We start from the raw sequence: 19934 nt of genomic DNA on the forward strand, positions 1-19934 counted from the left end.
GCTCACGGAAGAAACAACAGACCAGAGGAAAAGAAAGTGTTATCACAGCAGAAGTATGATGAACACATTGTAGGGAGGGGCTGCGGGGGAGGAAGGAGTACTTTCTAAAGCCCACACATTTCCTAGCGTCTGCTGCGTCTAGAATTTTCAGTGATGATTCTATACACTCTTAAATACATGTTTCATCTTAAATAAATATGGTAATTCTCAAAATATCATCATGGGGGAGGAATGGGGCTGCTGGTAGGTTTTGAAGCTTGACCCAGATACTGGCACCGGGCGCTTTCATGTATCATTAACCCCTGCAGCTCCTTATGGAAGGTTAACTGAGAGGATGAGTGACTTGCTCACAGGCTTAGGATCCTCAGGCTGGGTCTGAATTCAGGCCTTTTCACTTTAAAGCTGGGGCTGACTCCTCTGTGCTTGAGGACTCTGGGAATCCTCACTCTGGGGGGAGCATGAGCCCAGCCCACTGAAGCTCAGTCTCTCATTCATCCAGGACCTTGTGTGCCTTACAAATGGGCTGTCATAATGAGGACTATGTTCGCCTTTGCAAAAAAGTAACCACGTATCTGCTTCAAGTCAGTGATATTTGTACCACTTCGTTATATAAGCAGGGAGATATTTTTACTGAAAGTATCCTGTTTTACATTTATTTCACACTTCTGAAAATAACCACCAGTACTGGGAAGAGCAGTTTCTTGCTAATTCCAGAGAAGGCTGAACCTGAGTGCACGAGGGTGGCCCATGCAAAAGACAAGGGCGGCGCTGTTTGCAGGTCTGTGGGGGTAACCAGGTGCAGGGCAGAGCATCTTTCCTCGCAGCCAAGCCCTCTACTGGGTGTGCAGGTTGAGGACTTGTGCTCTGGAGCAGACTGACCTGGGTTCAAATTCTGATTCCCCCACTGATTAGCTCTGGGACACTAGGCAAGTCACTTTGCCCCTCAGAGCCTCAGTTTCCCCACCTATCAATAGAGGATGGATTAAAATAGTGCCTACCTGAGGATTAAATGAAATACTGCACAACATGTGGTTAGCACAGTTCTGGGCCCATGGTAAGTTTCAATACATGGTAGCTATGAGTTTCCTTTGGTCTTGGTCTCTTCATCTTGAAACAGGAGATTGAAATTTAAAAATCAGACCATTTTTAGCTCTGGCATTCTACAGCTGATGACTCGTTCATCTGTACACGTGTCTATTTTAAACTGGGAGTTCCAAAAGAGAGGGCAGAGTGTGCTAATACATCCTGATAGAACACCCAGAGGGTAAAATGTGCCCATGGCACCAAATGAAGGCTCAGCTGAATGATATAATTCTGACATGAGGCAGGCTGACCTCAATAGTTAGGCAACAGATCTCCTCTCGCTTAAGCATCGCTGGTTTCTGACTCAACAATTCCAGGACATTCCTGAGCTTGAGCTAAGCTGGTGGATACACAGTGTAGGAATAAAGACCTAAGTTTGCACCCAGGCTCTACCTCTTATTAGCTGTTCGCTCATAAGAAAGTTATTTAGCTCTTCTGAGCCTTAATTTTCTCCTCTATAAAATGGGGAGAAGAGTCATACCATCACAGGGTTGCCGTGGAAACTCAATGCAATCAGGCATGTGATATACATCATGTGGGGCAGCCAACAATAGCTGAGCCCCTACTCTTTGCCAATCACAGTGCTGGACTTGGGGGCTTGTGAAAACGACAGTCCTAACCTCCAGGAACTTAGTCTGGGGGAGATGGCAGATTCATGAATGCATTGGGACCTATCCAGTGCCCACCAGTTGTAGACCCTAAAATCAGCACATCAGGTCTGACAAAGGATTTCTCTGAGAGAGAGCACCTGTCAAAGCCAAAATTTCCAGAATGGTGTGAGAATTTACGGGACCAACATAACAAAGTACCTGAAATCAGGAATGCAGTGAAAATCATGGGCTGTGCAGTCACTGTGGTAACACCACGGGGTGCTAAGTGCCCGCCTACAGGCACTACATCTACTAAGGTGGCATGACTGAGTCTGCCTGCAGTAGAAGGGACAAGTTGGACGGAGGTGGGGACGTAAGAGTGAAGGATCTGTAAGAGTTTACCAGGTGGACTTGGGAGTTGGGCAGTTGAGTTACTAGTGGGTCCCCAGTGGAGATGAGTCCGTGCAAAGACCCAGGGGCATGGCCCTAATCCTGGCACCTCAAGTAGTTTGGCTCTCCTGCTTCTTCACGTGCATAATTCAGCCTGGACTGTGTGCATTCCAAGGCTCCTGCGTGCAACCAACCCCTTTCTCTCCCACTTAAGGAAGCACACCTGCATGGAGGGAATGGCAGTGATTTTATTACAGAGGTAATCTGAATGCACTATAATTTACCTTTTTTTTTTTTTTTTTTTTTTTTAAGCAAAGCCTTCCCAAATGTTGGTACTGTTTGTCAGTAACTGATTCCTTGTGACTCATCTGACCACCGCACTCCCACATGAGGCATTCCCTGCCGAGACTGAGCACCTGGCTGCAGAAGCTGAAGGGGCGGGCAGAGCCTGGAGAGGGGCTGGGAGGCCCTGCCCTTTCCTGGTGCTGGACCAGGCCAGGAGGAAAAGGCAGATGGTCTCTCTCAGCCAATCGGTAGAGAGCTCTTATCAGGCCTGTTCTGAGAACTTAGGGGGCAGGTTCTGGTCTTGGAAGACAAAACCTTCCTCTGTGCTCTGGCCCAACAGATTCTTTGTTCTGGGGACATCACTCAGCCAGAGACACTTCTGCAATTAAACACCTCTGCACTCAAGCCTTGGCAGCTCCTAAATCTTTCATTCCGCAACCTCAGAGCCACCTACTCTTTTCCTCATTGTCCGGGCCGCTCAGCCCGCAGCACGCCCTTCCCCAGGGGACTGAGGGAGCCATGGCCACTTATCTGAAGCTGCGCTCACCAGCTTGTTCCCAGCCAGACAGTAATAGGCTGGCCCCAGGCCTCTGAGAGCCTGAGTGACGGAGGCCCAGGCAGCTCCTGGCTTCCCTGGCGTCTAGCTTGGGTTTTGTCCCGTCTCTCTCGGGTCTGGCCAGACCTAAGGGCATTTCCATTAGGGTGATGCTTGTGATAAGGCCTGGGCCAAATGGCCCTGCCTGTGGCCCTCTCCCCTGGGGAGTCCCGTGGCCGCCGCCCTCCCTCCTCCTCTCCACTCTTCCTCACGCTTACATGTCCCCGACCTCCTCCTCCACGTGTGTGCCCTGTGCACGCACGTCAATCAGGTCTGCTAAAGACGAAGGCTGCAGGGGTCACTTTCTAAGAGGCCAAGGAGAGGACAGCATGGAGCCTCGGCTAGAGCCTGCTCTCAAGGTGGCTCTGGGAGGCCCAGGACACTACTCCTCAGCGCAGCCCAGGCACCGCCATGCACATGCCAGCCCTCCTGCCACGGCGCCATCCTAGGGACTGACCAGAGGAGAAAAGGCAGTGTGACCACCAGCTGCCACAGTGAGGCCTTGTCTGAAATGAATCTTTAAAAACCAAAAGGAGTAGACATTTCTAGCTGTTTTCTCTCCTGAGAAAAACATAATCAGCTCAGTTTGTTTTCTCAGTGGATAAAGAGGGGACCATAAAATCATAAAATATTAGAGCTTGTTAGAGGCCTCTCGGATCCCCTGGCATAGCCTTCTTGTCCCAGAGTCTGTCCGTGACGAGCCAACACTGGTCCCTGGACTTGTAACTTCCAGGATATTAAGGTTCAGAGAGGTTAAGTAACTTAGCCAAGATTACACAGCAAGTAAGTGGCTCAGCCAAGGCTCAAACCCAAGGGTGTCCTAGCCACTCTGGGATACTACACATTCCCATGGAAAGGCTAGGGGGCAACTGGTGTGAAAATCACTCTATAAATGCTTGACTTGACCCCAGGTGCCAGCTGCCTGGGACCCGACTCTCCATCACTATTTCATGTACCAGGTTCCAGGCAGCTCCTTGTAAGAGATCTGGTAGATTTGTTAGGTTTGTTATTAGAACTCTTACGGTTCTGATAACAAAGATACCAGTACTGTGAAAATAAGATAAAGAAAATAGAATTAAGTTAGCCTCATACTACAGAGTTTCTAAAACAACAGAGCTCTCCCACAGAAAACGTAACATGCACCTGACTTCCAGTAAATGGACCCAACTGAAGCTCCCGATAAATCTTATATTTCATTTGTATCAAATCTGGACAAATTGTCTGGAATTACTTCTACTCAGCATTTTAATGTATAGCTAAGTCTGAAGTCCTGATTTCTTTAAATATGTTAACCCTAAATATATAAAAATCAGTAGCTATGATCTGCTCTTGGGGCCACGTTAGGTGTCAACCACGCTGTTTCACAGATAACACACAGAAACCGCCCATCCCTCACAGCAAATGGTCCACGGCCAGGGAGGCACAGGCAACTTGAAGCAGATTGTTTTCCTAGATGGATTTCTCCCCTTATATTTTATTTCCCATTATGAGGTAGGGAATATGTACATTAGACTGTGGTCTAAAATAGAGAACGAGATAAATCATGCGTGGCTTCCACTCCTTCTGGAGGTCAAGCGATGGTCTGTCCAGGTGAGCGCTGCTGGTCCCACATGTGCCTGAGGCATGGCGGAGGGCTGGAGAAGGGCATTGTGAGGACAGTGAGGGTGACTACAGCCACCAAGCACTCGGCCTTTACGGTCACAGGGCCTGTGGGGAAAACCAAATCTGGCTCTCTTGCCTCCAGAGCCTGTGCTGTTTTCACTGTGCTATGCTGTCATGTTTCTAGAATGTTATTGTTGAACAAAATAAGACTCCCAAATTCATTACAAACTACATAATCAAGTGATATTTCAAAGAGCATTTTTTGCTAGCTTCTTCATAAACAAAAGCCACTTGAGCTCGAGTTGGGTCGTCTTCCTCCTAGCTTTGCTTTGTCTTCTCTCCTCCTGGGGTACTTTGGAGCGGAGTGTGATGGCAAGCTCTCCCTCTATTACTCAGGCACTTTGCAGGGAGGACATTCGGCTAAATGCTCAGGCTATTTACAGCCCCGGGAGATAAACCACCAGCTTGTTATTGTTACAAGTGGTGAGCTGGCATCCTGCGGCCTGGAAATCCCAACAGTTTGGCATTGGGCAAAATGAACGTAATCTAGAAAATCCTGGAGCTCAGGCCTCTGTGGCCAGCTCACTAGTCACACGAATGGACTGCTGTGGTGAATTGATGCTGTGAACTGTATCATAACCCTGAGATACTCCCCCAGAAAAAATGATAAAGAAAGCAGCATTAAGTGAGCATCATACTACAGTGTCTAAGACAAGGTTGGCCAGGTTTGTCGAGCGCAGTGCGTCATGTACTATTGTAAAAGTAACACAGCCCACTTCTCAGTGATCTCAGTCAGCAGCAAGGAGGGAGGGAGGCCAAAGAGACTGCCCCGGGAACACTGAGACAGCCCCTTCCACCTCTGCAGCACTTCAGCTGCCCCTGAGATGACTCTGGACGAAGAGCATGTTGGATCCTGGCCCTGCATCTCGAGGTGAGTCAGTGGAGCTGCAGGGCCTGGAGTGCTTTTATGTCATTTCTTCAAATGAATAAGTGATTTTCCCTGAATGGATTTTTTGAATAATTTAAATTAAAATTACTATACATACAGAGAGAAATTTCACTAGGAAAGTTTTAAGCTTAAGTGACAAATATAACAGTTTTTTAAAAATTTCCAAATGTTGAAATTAAGATATCTTAGGTGGTGTGTTAGAGTGCCATCGAAAAGAACAGAAAATCCAATCATCTGGGCCTACCCCGGACATAACGTGCAGGCCTTCTACTACAGACTGTCCAGGCTTCCCCAGATAACAGGTTTCCTTTCTCAAGGTTTGGTCTGGATGCTAATTATCCTTTGTTGTGGGGATCCCTGTTTCCAGATGGATTTATTATTATTGATTCTCAAACTGGAAAGAACAGAATGAAGATGACAAAGGAAACGCAGCTCATGGTGGTGAGGAGACGGGGGAAGGCACGGGAGGTGCCAGGTGACTCTCGGCACTAGACTGGGAGGGTCAACACATGGTCACTGCCCCGAGAAGGCTTCTGCCCCAGAGAAGCCCACGGTCTGGTGGGGAGACAGACCCCCACAATCCCAATACGTGTGACAGCCACAGCACAGGACAGTGGAAAGAACCAGGGCGTGGGAGGCAGAGCCGAGTTCTAACCCCACGTCCTCTGCTTCCCAGTCGTGTGATCGCTCTGAGCAGGGGCTTGTGAGGCTGAAATAAAATTGTGTAAAGCACCTGGCAGGTGAGAGGCTCTAGATCCGAGGCAGTCATCACTCTTACTATATTCCAGTGAAGATAGATATGTAAGGCACTGTGGGAACCCCGAGAAGGATCGAGTAGCTCTTCTGGGGTTGGGGCAGGCTTCCTGGAGGAGGGGACAAGGAGGGCTGAGGGCAGGCAGATGTGCTCTCACAACCACTGCCACTATCATCAAGAAATCATGAAGATCAGGCCTGGTGCTGGGCAAATGTCCTGTGTTCAGAAAGAGAAAAAGGATGACATACTAGAAATTGCATACCAGTTGGCATGTGGTCAAACCCCAGTGAAATTATAGAAAAGATTATGAAGAGGGATGTGTGAGCATTTGGAAAAGTAAGAGGTGATCAATGAAAGCCAATACAGGTTCTCTCAGAACGAGCCCATAAGCTGATTCCCTTTCTTGGGAAGGGTGAACGGGTTGGCCAACCACAGGAACGACCCCCCGTCCGCGATCTGAGGGGCGCAGTCATGGGTCTGATGATCTCCTCCACGACGTGCCCGCAGAACAGCACCACTCAGTCCCATCACTGCGACCGGGGAGCCCAGGGCTTCACCCCACCAGTCCGGGGAGCCCTAGGGAACTGCACCTCTGCGCCCAGGGAGCCCCCCAGAGCCCCTCCCAGTCTGACCTCTTTTCTTTTTAAAATCACTTTAAAGTCTCTGTCTCTCCCCCTGCCCAAGGGTACTGGTGGAAACCTAGGAGTGGGCACAGTGCTTTTGAAAGTGTTCTCTGGGAAGCAATACTGTAATATCTGTTTATCCTGAGGTCAAACAGGCAGAAACAGGATCCCTTCAAGCTCTTCATGGGCCGAAGGGGCTCTTATTTGGGGATGCCTCAGAATGTACCAAGTGCGTTGAAATACACCCACCTCGCACATCTAATATAACTTTTACTGTAAAATTTCTGAAAGGATTTTTAATAATTTTGTGTTTGAAATTACTTGGCCAAGTGCAGCACAATTAATTTATGGTTGGCTCTGGTTTCTTGGCAAACATCAGGCATGTTCAGGAATTCTTGTGAAGTGAGAAAAATGTAACCTACAAATTGTTTTCAAAAGTAATAACATTTTTTATGAAGACTAAATTTAACAATTAATGAATTCGACAAAATGTTACACTTTGTAGAAATTTAATTATATACTTAAAAATTTTGACTCTGCAGTTTTCTTTTCATATTTTATAGCTAACAAATTTTTTTAGGCCTCAAATACTTTTCATAAACTCCTGAAAAGCTTGTCAGCCCCAGGCAGTGTGCTCGTTGTCCGAGGACTTAAAGGGCCTGAACAGCAGGCACGAGCGTCTGGACTCTTTCCCCAGAAGGACCAGAAACGGTACTTAGAATGTCACCTCTGGGGCGCTGCAGGAACTTGACTGAGATGGCTTTGGGAATGTACCGTCTGTTCCTGTGTTAGGTTACTGTTTTGTGCTCTGGTTCACTGAAAAGTGGTGAGTGACATAGAATATACATGTTCACAACCAAAATATGATTTCCCCATCCGTCTGGATACATGAGACTCGAGCAGCACACGTGATTGTTCCTCGCCCCCCGCACTGGGTTTCGGCTCTCCTGCCTCACCCGGGACGCCTGGCAGGTCCTCATGCTGGCCGGGGTGGGACTCACGCCTAAGCAGGACTCACACCTAAGCAGTGGACATGTGCCCTGGTGCTCAGATTATTCATTTGGGTCAGAAAATCCAATTTCAACACAACTAGTCATTTCTCCTGTTAGAAAACTGGTTCAGGGAGTGGCCAAAAGACTTGTTGGAGGCAGACCATCCATGAGAATAATAGGAAACAGCACACGGTTCTCACATAAGAGCAGTGCTTCCTGGTGACATCACAGAAGCCTCTCTGCAGTGCCCACATATGGACTAAAACACCCCAGAACCTCTCCTGCAGGCCACAGGGTCCTCTGTGTGGCCTCAGGTGGTCAAGACTGGAGACTTGGGCTTAGGGGGTAGAGAGGCCTGTCAGGCTGCTGGCCGGCTGCGTGGTCTAGCCCAGCTGACGGCCGGGAAGGACTCTGCCCCTCTCCCCATGGCTCAGGCGCAGCAGGGAGAAGAGGCATCGCTCTGGCCCACACAGGCCCGATGTCTACCCACTTCTCAGCTGCTGGCCTCGGCCAATCGGCCGGGTCAGATATCCATGGGGCCGCACTTCCCTAGTGGAGGGGTGACTGCATTGAAAATTGATGCAGTTGGTGAGCCCATTTCTCCACTGGGGCCTGGGTGGGCGAGTCAGGCTGAAGGCGGTCTGCCTCAGACCCACAGGGAGGACACTGGAACTAGGAAGTTACCCGTAGGTCTGGGCTGGCTGCGGGCTCCCACTCGGCTTTACCAGAAGGCCCTACACTGGGGGTATTGAGCCCCGGAGCAGCCAGCAGTAAGCGGCTCCTGGCTTCCCGGGAGGCGAGGAGCCCTGTGTGCCTGATCCCTCTGTCAGGAACCCCAGTGAGGAGGAAGGGAGCAGGGAGGGGACTTAGGCCCCCAAACCCCATCGCCTCCAATGCTCACCAGACATTGGGGTCTAGGGGCCCAAGACCTGTAAACTCTGTGTTCCCACTGCCAATGTCCCTTCTCCCCGAGGCCTCCTGACTGCAGGGCCTGTGTGCCTTCCACACCCTGTGCTGCTCCTCTAGGGAGCCGCACAGACTCGGCTCGGCCATGGCAGCTGCGCTTTCCTTCATGTGGAACGTTCTGGCTGCAGCTCCGCCGACAGTGTAAATATATTCTTCACAGAGATGAGGTCGGGGTGCTCCCTGCACTCACAGCCTTGGTGCCGCTGAGTTAGTGTTGGCCTGGTGCTCCGGGCAGGGCTGCCCTTTCAGAAGGAGCGCCAAGTGAAACCCCGCCGGGTACTCCGCGCTGCTCCAAGGAGAGCCCTGCCCACCGCACACTGAAGATGCAGCTTCATTGACAAAAAAAAAGGTTTCCATTCTTCATTCCCATTAGTCTTTGTGGCCCTCTCCACTGAAGTTCTGACTTTCACAGTATGCCTTTATGGAAAACATCCATCGGTAAATAATCTTATACTTAGTCTTGGAAATCTGAAAGCAAACACAGTCGCTTGTTTGGGGCTAGGGGATGGCGGGGAGTGGACAACTTCAAAACTACCAGCTTTCATCTATCAAAGGAAAGAAAAAAGCACCCTCTCTGGCACCTGCCCTGGTCGGCCTCGTGAGGGGTGCTGTGTTCGGGAGACCCTCAGAACAGGTAGGGTTCTTTCCCTCTGTTTACAGAAGAGATGGAGGCTCAGTAAGGACCTGCCCAAAGTCACACTGTGAGGAGATGCGGCCACCGAGCTTTGAGCTAAGGGCTCCTGACTCCAAGTTTGGGGTCCTGTCCCCAGCACACAAATGCTTCTTGCACAGATTCCTGAGTTAATGTCTGACACCTCGGCTGACCCCCCAGCAATGACATTGCGTATACGTAACAGGTGTAGATTTCTCATCAGAGGAGGAAGTTTTGCCTCAGCCGTTTTAATGGAGCCACATGATAATCTTACTGCTGCCTTTTTCTGCTGCTTTATCATTTTACTGCTGCCAACTTTTCAACGCCAAGTATTTTTCTGACTAATTTTCATCCATCATTTAATTTTCTGACCTTTGCCACTAGTGCCTTTAATAAGAAAAGGGAACATGTTTGAATGCCGGAGATCTTCTAGAGCTCTGCAAGGGTATCTGAGAGATAACTGTCTGGAAACATTCTTGATGGAAAGTCCTCAGTGTCATGTGAAGTGCAGGATGTAGGAGACGTATGGAGATGTTTTTTTAGTAACAGCAGAAAATACTAAACACGTCTACACTATTTTGCACTTACTCCATGATTCTAGAAAGCATGTCATACCTAAAAAGCCTTCAAGGAAAGAATTGCTAGATTTGCCTTTTTAAAAAAGGAAAGGAAAGATTCTCCATCGTAAGAAATACTAAAATAGTTGTAAAATAGTCGAAATCATTGTAAAATGGGCAAAGGACACCAAAAGGTAAGCACAGAAGAAAAACAAATCAAAGATTTAAAAAGGCATAACACCTTGACCAAGAAGTATAAGTTCTTATTTTTCTTAACCTGGCTGACCGGCAATGATTAAGACTAGTCGTAGGGACACAGAGAGAAGTCAGCCTGGGCCCCCTACCCTGGAGTCCACTCCGGTTGAGGAAAAGGATGAGGGCTTTCGAGTGTGGGCTCTGGACGACCACTGGGTTCAGATACCGCACCTGCCCCTACCGGGAGGGAGTGTCACCCAACGTCCCCACGCTCCAGTTTCCTCATCTGTAGAGTGGGGAGACTACTAGCTACCTGGCAGGTGTGTCAGGAAGATCTCGGGTATAAATGCATGGATGGGGCATGTAGTAAACGCCCAGCACATGTTGGCTAGTAGAAATATTTTATTGTTACTACCGTTCCAGTCAAGCCTCTCTCAGAGCCAGGGTTTCATAATCTGGGGTTTGGAAGTCCATTTACCTTCTGATTATAAGCAAAATTGTGTGTCTGTGCATCTTTCTAGATAGAGGGTCTGGAGCTTCTTCTCCCAAACTCTTAAAGGGATTGGTTGGCTCCAAAACATTTAAAAACACTTGCCTTTTAAAAACAGCCCTTTGTAGAAATGTCAAAGGTAAAGCTGGAACCACTCAGGGAACCCACACAGGTAGCGTAGGCTGGGAGCCGCGAGGCTGACCGGCTACCCTCCTGGCGTCCTCGAAGCTTCTCCCCATGCGGCGCCGCCTTCAAAGCCGGCCTTTCAGCCTGAGAATCCATGGAGCCCCACGGCGGCTCTGCAGGAAGAGGCCTGGCTGCTCATTTTCAGTTGGGTGTTATTCTGCAGGCTTCTGCCGGACCTTCTGTCACCAGCTTCCGCATCAAACGGCCTCTCCTGTGCTTCTGACTTGGTATCGAGCTGGGAGGCCTCCCACGCCCGCTCTGTGCTCTGCTCCAGCTGCCGGAGACAGACTCCCATTCTCTGTTTTGGTCCCCGGGGCCACGGGCTGAACACAACCAAAATCTTTCTCTCCTTCATGAATGTTCTTTCTGGAGGTCTGGCCTCCCCTTCCCAGGACGGAAGAGGCACAAGGCAAAGAAGGAAGCAGCTGCTTGTGCCACATCTGCTATCGGGTGGATGCTTGGGGCCCTGGCCATCCCTTGGGGGAAGGAGGGCTGGCCAGCAGGTAAATGGCTGGAGGATGAAGGGGGAGCCCCAGTTAGCTGTCAGCGGTGAGCACCCACGCCCACCTTTCTTCTTGGTGCTGTTGAGCGCTGGGGACAGAGCGGTGAGCAAGACAGCCCCTGCCCTGCCGTCAGGTTCCAGGTGGGGATGCTCACGCACATCTGTGAGGCCTCAGGAAAAGCCCACTTGAGGTGTCCAACAAAGACCAAACCCAAACTTGTCCTGTTTAACCGTCAGGTGTGGACTAATCCAGCCCAATCCCAGCTAGGGAGGAACGTGAGAAGTCTGATCTACACAGAAAAAGCTAAATGCTCCCGTCCCTGATGCCTGCCCTTTCCACCCTCCCCCACACACAGGAAGGACAGGATTCCACAGGAACTCAGGCTGAGAGAAAGCTGGTGAAGTCAGCTCCCCGCTCGCTGAGCATGGGAGCAGCCCCCGCCTGCGCTAGGCTTCCACTGCCCGGCACAGGACCTGCTGGGACCGGGACTCAATAAACAGTTGTTGAATAAACATACACATTAATAGAATAAGATGGAATTTTCTTAGGACGTTTGGTCTTAACCATTCTCAGTTTAGGATTGTTTTGAAGAGAAGCTGAAGCTATGTGGGGTGATTTTATTTATTGTAAAATACACAGTTCAATGGCTAGGTCTTGAAAAACTTCGGAAGTTTTCTCAGATCAATAAGGAAGAAGCCAGCTTATCTGGCCCTTGGTGACTCGGGTTTGTACCCTCTTGCTGACGTGACCAATGTCCAAACACAGGAAACCACCAGGGGAAGTGGGGGAGGGGTGTTGAGAGACCTACGGTAGCGACACCCATCCCTTCTGACTGGGCTGCCCAAGCTCGGGGAAGTCACAGATCACAGGACCCATCTCGTCTCAGTTTCAAAAGAGAGCCATGGATTGGAAGGTGCCCTAGACACCATCCTTTAAGCCCACGGACCTCGAAACATGGGCTCTGAGCACCTGGCCCTCGGTGAGCCTCCTTTGGAAAATTCAGATGGAGCTGAACAGAAACTTGGTCCCCCCAAAAGGTCTTTGGAGGGCAGCATCTGAATCCCAGAAATATCCCGAAACCTCTGGCTACAGATTCTGGGCATTGCTTGGGCCCCTGTGACCCCCACTGAAGTTCACTTACAAAAACTGCAGCGACTGTCACCAAGCACCGTCGCTGGGAAGGCGGGCATGGAGTCAGCCGTGCTGGGAGGGGCAGCGAGCCCGGCTCACTGACCGGGCGGAGCCCACTCGGTGCTGACGGACGCTGCTGTCTCTCAGCAGGCTCACATCTCTTTTTGCCAATATAACCAACTTAAAAGAAAAAATCACTCCAGGAACTGCACACAAATGATCCAAGCAATCCTTACAGCCCCAATGAGGTAAACATGATCTCCCTTCTACAAACTGGGGAAACCGAGGGCTTGGAGAGGTAAGGAAGCTCGGCCAAATCACACCATGGGGGAGTCAGGGGTGAAAGTGCGCCCAGAACCCAGGCATCCAGACCCCTAGCCCTGGGCTACCCAAATCAGGCCCGTCACCCTGCAGGTCTGTGGCTTCCAGCTGGAGTCCTGCCCAAGGCCGTGCCGCGCGGGTCGCAGCCAGGGGTGGGGGGAGGGGGAGGACGTGGCTCGGCGGCCGGGCAGCAGGGAGGTCTGTGACGCCGCCCTCCTGTGTCCCCAGGCCCCTGGAGAGACTGCCTGCAGGCCCTGGAGGACGGCCACGACACCAGCTCCATCTACCTGGTGAAGCCAGAGAACACCAACCGCCTCATGCAGGTGTGGTGCGACCAGAGACACGACCCCGGGGGCTGGACCGTCATCCAGAGGCGCCTGGATGGCTCGGTCAACTTCTTCCGAAACTGGGAGACGTACAAGGTGAGGACTGCCCACTTGAGTGCCGGCGCCCTCGGAAGGAGGCGCCTGCTGCCCGTCAGGGCCCGTGTGGCCCAAGGGAGGAAGACACTGACAGGGCCATTTCTGCAAACCCACCAGGGTTGGGGGGACCAGCCGCTCCTTCGCTGCCCCACTGGCAACTGTGGCAGGACAGAGACAGGGGTTCGGACCACAAAAGCCCCACGAATGGGGTGGGAATTTCGAAATGCTGGGGTGCAGTAGACCCTCACCCCAGCCAGGTGTGGGGAGCACCTTGGTCCCAGCTGGGGCTCTCAAGGGGAAGACCTGTCCTCACAGCCCAGAAGGGGCAAGTCCCAAGGCTCCCAAGCCCCGGGAAAATCTCCCACACAGCCCGTTTTGGGGAACTGTGGGAATACTTGGGTCCTAATTCCAGGGCTCATCCTCTGGGCTCCCAATTCCTGGGAAGTTGAATGCTCTTCCTTGTAGGAGGAAAGGCTGCAAGGGCTCCACCCCGCACCTGTCTCGCTCCTCTGAACAAAGAAGTGGTACCGAGGACGCGAGGGCAGCTGAGTTCACTGACACCTGCCACACGCCAGGCGCAGCGCTGGGTGCTTCCGTTCCTTACCTCCTTTGCTCTCACATCAACCCCAGGAGGGAGAGACTGGTCTGGACCCAGTTTACAGATGAAAAGGTGGCACAGACAGGAAGGGGGAGAGCAGTGAATACAGCCTAGGCCTCTGACACCTGCAGAGCCGACAAACTCCCCAGACCACGACACCCACACGTGGCTTTGCCATGCCCCGGTCCTGTCCTGCTTGCCCTCCAACCCACCTCCTGACCAGCCTGTGCCTTTGCTTTCTCCTCTTTCTCCTCTGCCGCCTAGTTGAGAGGTTCCTGAAGACGCCCTAACTCCTTCCGCCTCCTTTCCACATTCTCTTCCTCAGAGCAGTAGGTGCAGTGGTTAAGTCTGGGTTCTTAGTTCAAATCCTGGCTCACCCTCACGCACTCTGGGACCCTGGGCCTCCCCAGGCCTCAGTCCACCCACTCTAGGGAGGATAATGATAGTACCTAGCTCACAGAGTTGGCATGAGGGTGAATAAAATGACCTACGGAAAGTTCTGCCAACAGTGCCAATATACCGTAAGTACTCACTAAATACTAGCTATTATTATCATTAATGAATCCACCTATTTTTCAAGACTTCAAGTGGCCACCACTCGGCTGATGACACCCAAAAATACTTGGAAAAATTATAACAAATCCACTGGATTCTAGACCTAGGAGGGTGCCCAGGTGGATGTGGCATGCCTTTGTCACAGCTCACACCTGTGCATTAGTTTACATGGGACCCTCACACACAGCCCCTTCCCAGAGAAGGGAACAGAAGCTCAGAGAAGGTAAGGGAATTGTCCCAGGAACTCATGTTGCATGCCTACTGTGTGCTAGGCTCTTAATTTACCATATTACGTGTGTCCTTATAGCAACCCTGCAGGGAAGGTAACATAGCGTCTCCCACATTCACACGATGCCTAGCATGAAACAGGCACTCTCTAAATAGTCTTGAGTGTTGCATGACTGAGGCTCAGACAGGCAAAGTGACTCATCAAGTGAGAGCCAGGTGGGGGAGTGGGGAATTAAATGCAGGCCTGCCTTCTGCTCTGCCTGTTTCCAGGCCTCTCTGTCTGGCGCTGAGCAGCTGACAGCCGGGCCCTGCTGGCTGAGCGCACTACATATTCCTCACTAATGCTTGCCCACGTTTTCCCCAGCAAGGGTTTGGGAACATCGACGGCGAGTACTGGCTGGGCCTGGAGAACATTTACTGGCTGACGAACCAAGGCAACTACAAACTGCTGGTGACCATGGAAGACTGGTCTGGCCGCAAGGTCTTCGCAGAATATGCCAGCTTCCGCCTGGAGCCTGAGAGCGAGTATTATAAGCTGCGGCTGGGGCGCTACCATGGCAACGCTGGTGACTCCTTTACCTGGCACAATGGCAAGCAGTTCACCACCCTGGACAGAGACCATGATGTCTACACAGGTAGGACCAGTGGCGTCACACCCAGGTGCAGGGGAAAGAGGTCAGTCAAAGCCGAGCCTCTGACTCCCAGGCCCGAGAACAGGAAGATCCCAGGGCCCAGCTGCCCAACCCCGTTCCCATCCCCTGAAGGCCCACTCCTTTGCCCTCTGCCCACAGATCCCCTTCGCAAGGCTGGGTCAGCACGGCATTTACAAAAAGGGGAAGGTAAAGAGGTGCACAAATTACATATCCGAGGGCCACTCTGGGCCAAGCTGGACATTGTACTGGGCTGTGTTCTGCATCACTCCCTGCCTGAGGCACTGGGTGTCACGGCGACATGTCCCCATGTTACACCCTGGCTAAGAACGCTGCCCCACCTCCTACATGCCTGTGCCCTTGGGCACGCTGTTCAATCTCTCTGGGCCCGTTTCCACATCTGGAAATAAGGACACACCTACGTAGCGGGGTGGTAAGAAGGTGAGAATGTGCCTGAAGTGCTTTGTCTGGGACTTGGCGGAGTCAGGCTCTGAGTGGGTGCAGTCTCTAGTGTGTACTGTCAATGCAGTGCTATGGGAAGCTATGAGAGGAAACCAGGTGGGAGAGATGAAACGACCTGTCCAAGATCACATGCCTCAAGTCCAGGTCTTTATTAAACAAAAAAACAAGGGAAAAAACAAAAAATTGTAAGAAACACACACAGTCCAACCCTGAGTCCAGACATCAACCCCCGACATTCATCTCAAGGCTCCACACCTCAGTTCCTTGAGATGAGGGCCCCTGGGCCCTCGCTGGTTGGTCCCTGAGGAGCCAAGCCCGCCTCCAGGCCAAGGCTGTTCTCATGGGCAAACCCAGCCCCCTCCTGCCCCAGCTCCCCGATAGGTCCCAGTCTAAAGGCCACAGCCTCCCCGTTGAGGACTGTCCCAGGAACCACCTGCACTTCATTGGCAAGCCCGGCTGCCTACATCCTGAGGAGGGATCCCCACTCCAGGTCCCTACAGCAGCAGACTGTTCTCACCACACTGGGGGAAACACCGACACCTCTACCTACTCCCTGGTGCAGAACTGACCCTGCCGCAGGGGCCCCGAGGAGGCAGCGTGTCATCTGAGGCCGGGGCTGCCAAGGCTTCCGGAAGAGCAGGGCAGGAAGATGACCCTCATCAGAACTGTCAGACTCTGGGGACAGAGAGGCTGGTTAGAGCATTTCTTGAGGGCCATTATGGGGAGCAGGGAGCAGACTCTTCTGCGACCCCAACTGTCAGGCCTGTCCAGCAGCAGGGTCGGAGGATGTGAGGCAGTGAGCTCGCTGTCCCTGGAGGCATGCGGGGCAAGCTCAGGAGGGGCTCCACTGGCTGACGGGAGGCTGGCTGTGGCGTGCCGAGGGTTCTGCCCTCCAAATCCGATGCTGCCGCTTGGACCTCGTGGCCGCGGGTCATGGCCCAGAGGAGCCAGAGAAAAACTCTGGGAAAACCTGGGCTGCTGGGGCTCTGGGGGGTGCCTGGGGCTGAGTCTCCTCTCGGCTTTCTGCCTCAGCTGGCCTGCTCCCTCCTCACCTCACCCCAAGGCCCTTCCTGGAGCAGAGCTGCCCGCCCCATTGGGCCCCCAAACCCACAAACTTGACTGGGCAGCCCTTCCCCTGAGTGGGGTCTCTCCCTGGGCCTGACAATGTCTTCCCCCTCCATCCTGGGAAGGGCGATGCCCCTGCACGCCCGCTTGTACCTTGCCCACACTTTTACTGTTGTTCCGAACTGCTTGTCCTTGGCAGTAAAATCCAGCATGATATGATACTGCCAGAAACTTTATGAAAATATCTTGCTTTTGTGAGGAAAAAAAAATTGTTTTTGGCTGGAATACAGGCTTGGGAGGAATAGAGGAACATTTCATCTTAAACACTTCCTTTGTCATTCTATAAAGACTCTTGATCTAATAGTTTCAGCTCTTAAAAAACATTCCTAAGAAAAACTGGCCCTCTACCCGCCCACCTCAGGTCATTTCTGTTTTGCTCCCTGGTGCTTGCTCTGCAGTGAGCCCTGGGCTAATCCGTGGCCTCCTTCGGTTCCCACACGGGTCCCGTGCTGTGCGGGGGCAGAGCGCTCATCCTTATTTTACCATGAGAATTCAGTGGCTCAACAAGGCTAAGTTGCCTGCCCAAGATCACAGAGCTCGTTAGTCAGCAGGCAGGTCTGAGGCCCCGTTCCCTCTCAGGCACCCTTGGTCCAAATGCCTCCACAGGGGGTCCCTCGGAAGCCCCCTGAGCAGACGGTGGACTCGGGTAGAACCTCCTCCCTGAGACCTTCTCGCTCTTTCTCTCCTGCAGGCAACTGTGCCCACTACCAGAAGGGCGGCTGGTGGTATAATGCCTGTGCCCACTCCAACCTCAACGGCGTCTGGTACCGCGGGGGCCACTACCGGAGCCGCTACCAGGACGGAGTCTACTGGGCTGAGTTCCGAGGAGGCTCCTACTCGCTCAAGAAGGTGGTGATGATGATCCGGCCGAACCCCAACACCTTCCACTAGGCTGGCCCCCCTCCTGAGCCCTCGTGGCCGCCGGGAGCCTGCCCGGCTGTGCTGGCCCAGCACAGAGAGCGCCTCCTTCCAGCTCACCTCGGGACTGGGAGGACTGTGACGCTGGACTCTGATTTCCCAAGTCACTGCGGCAGATAATACAACTGAATCGAAGCGGTATTCTCTGTTGCTACTACTCTTCTCCACATCGGACAGCCCCTCGTGTTTCCAGACAGGACAGGACGGCAGACAAGTCTTTCCTTAAATAAATTAAGCCCCAGCAATAAAAACACAACTGCAAAACACCTTCATAATATACACGTGTGTGAGCCGACCTTGTGCACTTATGTGTATACCATGTATATATGCATTTAGATATATACACGTGGCGTATATCTAGATACATATATAGGTTTGCCTTATATACCCAAATACACGTATATTCAATTCTCAGATGCTGAGGCTGTTAGCAACAGCTCTGCTCTTAGCAGAAGAGCATTTCATTCATGTTGTATTACTTGAGTCTAAGGGCAGATCACAGACTGTGTAGCTCTCATTCAAAGAACAATCCTTGGCGTCCACAGGCCTGGATTCTTCCAGGACTGTCTACAGTACTATTCTCTCACATAGGGGTTCTCAACTTCCTTGCTTAAGATCCCCCTTGGCACCTAACCCAATTTCAAAATCCCTGTCCCTCTTTATTTCTATACTTCTCCTCATTCTCAGGACTTTTCACCACCCACCTATCCATGCATTCAATGCCATTCAATTAAGTGCCTTCCATGCTCCAGTCCCCGGCCACTTGTGTTCCAGGCACCTTTTCTGCTCTTCTCTATTCCTTGCCTACTTACTCCTCACCTTTTCTGTCCCCCTGTGCTTTCTTTCCAGGCAAGATTCCTTAGCCTCTGAGTAGGAAAGCATGGACTCCATGTGGTCAGGAAAGGGAAAGTCAGGCCCAAAAGCTAACTCTTGGCCACAAGGATAATGGTATTTGCAGTCTCGTATTTTCCAGTCACAGTTTAGCCTACCTGTCATTTTAACCTTCACAGAAATAATAACCTACCTTGCCAGCAGATATTCGATTGAAGAGAAGTCATCATCCAATCGTTGGGGGCCCCAAATGGCTACATACCAAAGGTCCCATGCTCTCAGGCCGACTAGTGTCCACATCTCGTCTCCAAACTACACTTCCCCGGAGATCAAGCGCCACAAAAATGAGAACTAGCCACTTGTCGTGAGTTACTGAATAACCAGGGGCCACGGAGCCCTGGGTCAGCGCATCAGAGTGCGGCGGCTTTCTTAGTCCTGTTAGCCACGGATCATCAGGCTCGGTACTACCGAGACTCTTGCCAAGCAGGGAGCAAGGGATGAACAAGAAGATGAGACCCTCCTAGAGGGCACGTGGGTCGGGGTGGGCGAGATGTTGGAACGTTCGGTACTGTCCGCATCTGGCTGTGTGCCTATTACCTCAGCAGTCTCACAAAGTGTTCCATGTAGCATGTTTTGTGTATATAAAAGGGACGGGTTTTTTTTTTTTTAATATATTCTCAGATTATCCTTGTAATGACACATCTGCAATAAAAGCCATCAGTGCTATTTGGATGTATCTACACTGTGCGTTATTGTTTTAGAATGCCTTCCTGGGACCTCCGATACCAGAGCCTCTTTGAGTAAAACCAGGAAGAGATTCATCCATGGAAATCAATTAAATCACACTTTCCCTATCCCTGGTTTCCAGCTCTGCCCTGAGGAGTCCCACGACAGTACCTCAGGCCAAGATGGCTTCCTGGAGCCCCACCTCTTTACGTCTAGCTGTGTCCTGGATGTCTCTGCCAGACACAAGCAGTGCAGTCAACACCTGAAGCACCTTTCCCCAGGTCTGGTCTCATTTCACCAAATGGTACCACCTACTCAATTGCTTGGGTGAGAAGCAAGGACTCCTCCCTCCTCCTGGCCAAGGTCGACCCACCCCTCCGTGCAAGTCCTCTTCTCTGCCTTGGTGTAGGCCCTCCTCCCCTCTCCCCTCAACCACAGCAACAGGCTTCCCACCAGACCAAGGAACACTGTGCCTCCACCTCCCTCGTCCCAGTCCAACTTCCACACTAGCTACCAGAACCACCTTCCTGTAAAACAAATCTGTCGGTAGAGAAG

The 19934-nt window shown here is 51.6% G+C and overlaps 2 protein-coding genes across 19 annotated transcripts in view; one reads left to right on the plus strand and one right to left on the minus strand.

Annotated features, from left to right (window-relative positions):
- The window catches only part of ANGPTL2 (angiopoietin like 2), a 33003-nt gene extending 14902 nt beyond the window's left edge, over nt 1-18101 (plus strand). The window contains exons 3-5 of the mRNA XM_061199899.1: nt 13093-13286; nt 15032-15302; nt 17596-18101. Of these exons, the coding sequence (XP_061055882.1) occupies nt 13093-13286; nt 15032-15302; nt 17596-17795 (665 nt within the window). The 3' untranslated portion in view covers nt 17796-18101. The remainder of the gene's footprint in view (nt 1-13092; nt 13287-15031; nt 15303-17595) is intronic.
- Nucleotides 1-19934, minus strand: part of RALGPS1 (Ral GEF with PH domain and SH3 binding motif 1) — a 282278-nt gene that overhangs the window by 108398 nt on the left and 153946 nt on the right. The window lies entirely within an intron of this gene.

This window comes from Eubalaena glacialis, chromosome 9, assembly GCF_028564815.1.
Source record: "Eubalaena glacialis isolate mEubGla1 chromosome 9, mEubGla1.1.hap2.+ XY, whole genome shotgun sequence".
Lineage (NCBI taxonomy): Eukaryota > Metazoa > Chordata > Mammalia > Artiodactyla > Balaenidae > Eubalaena > Eubalaena glacialis.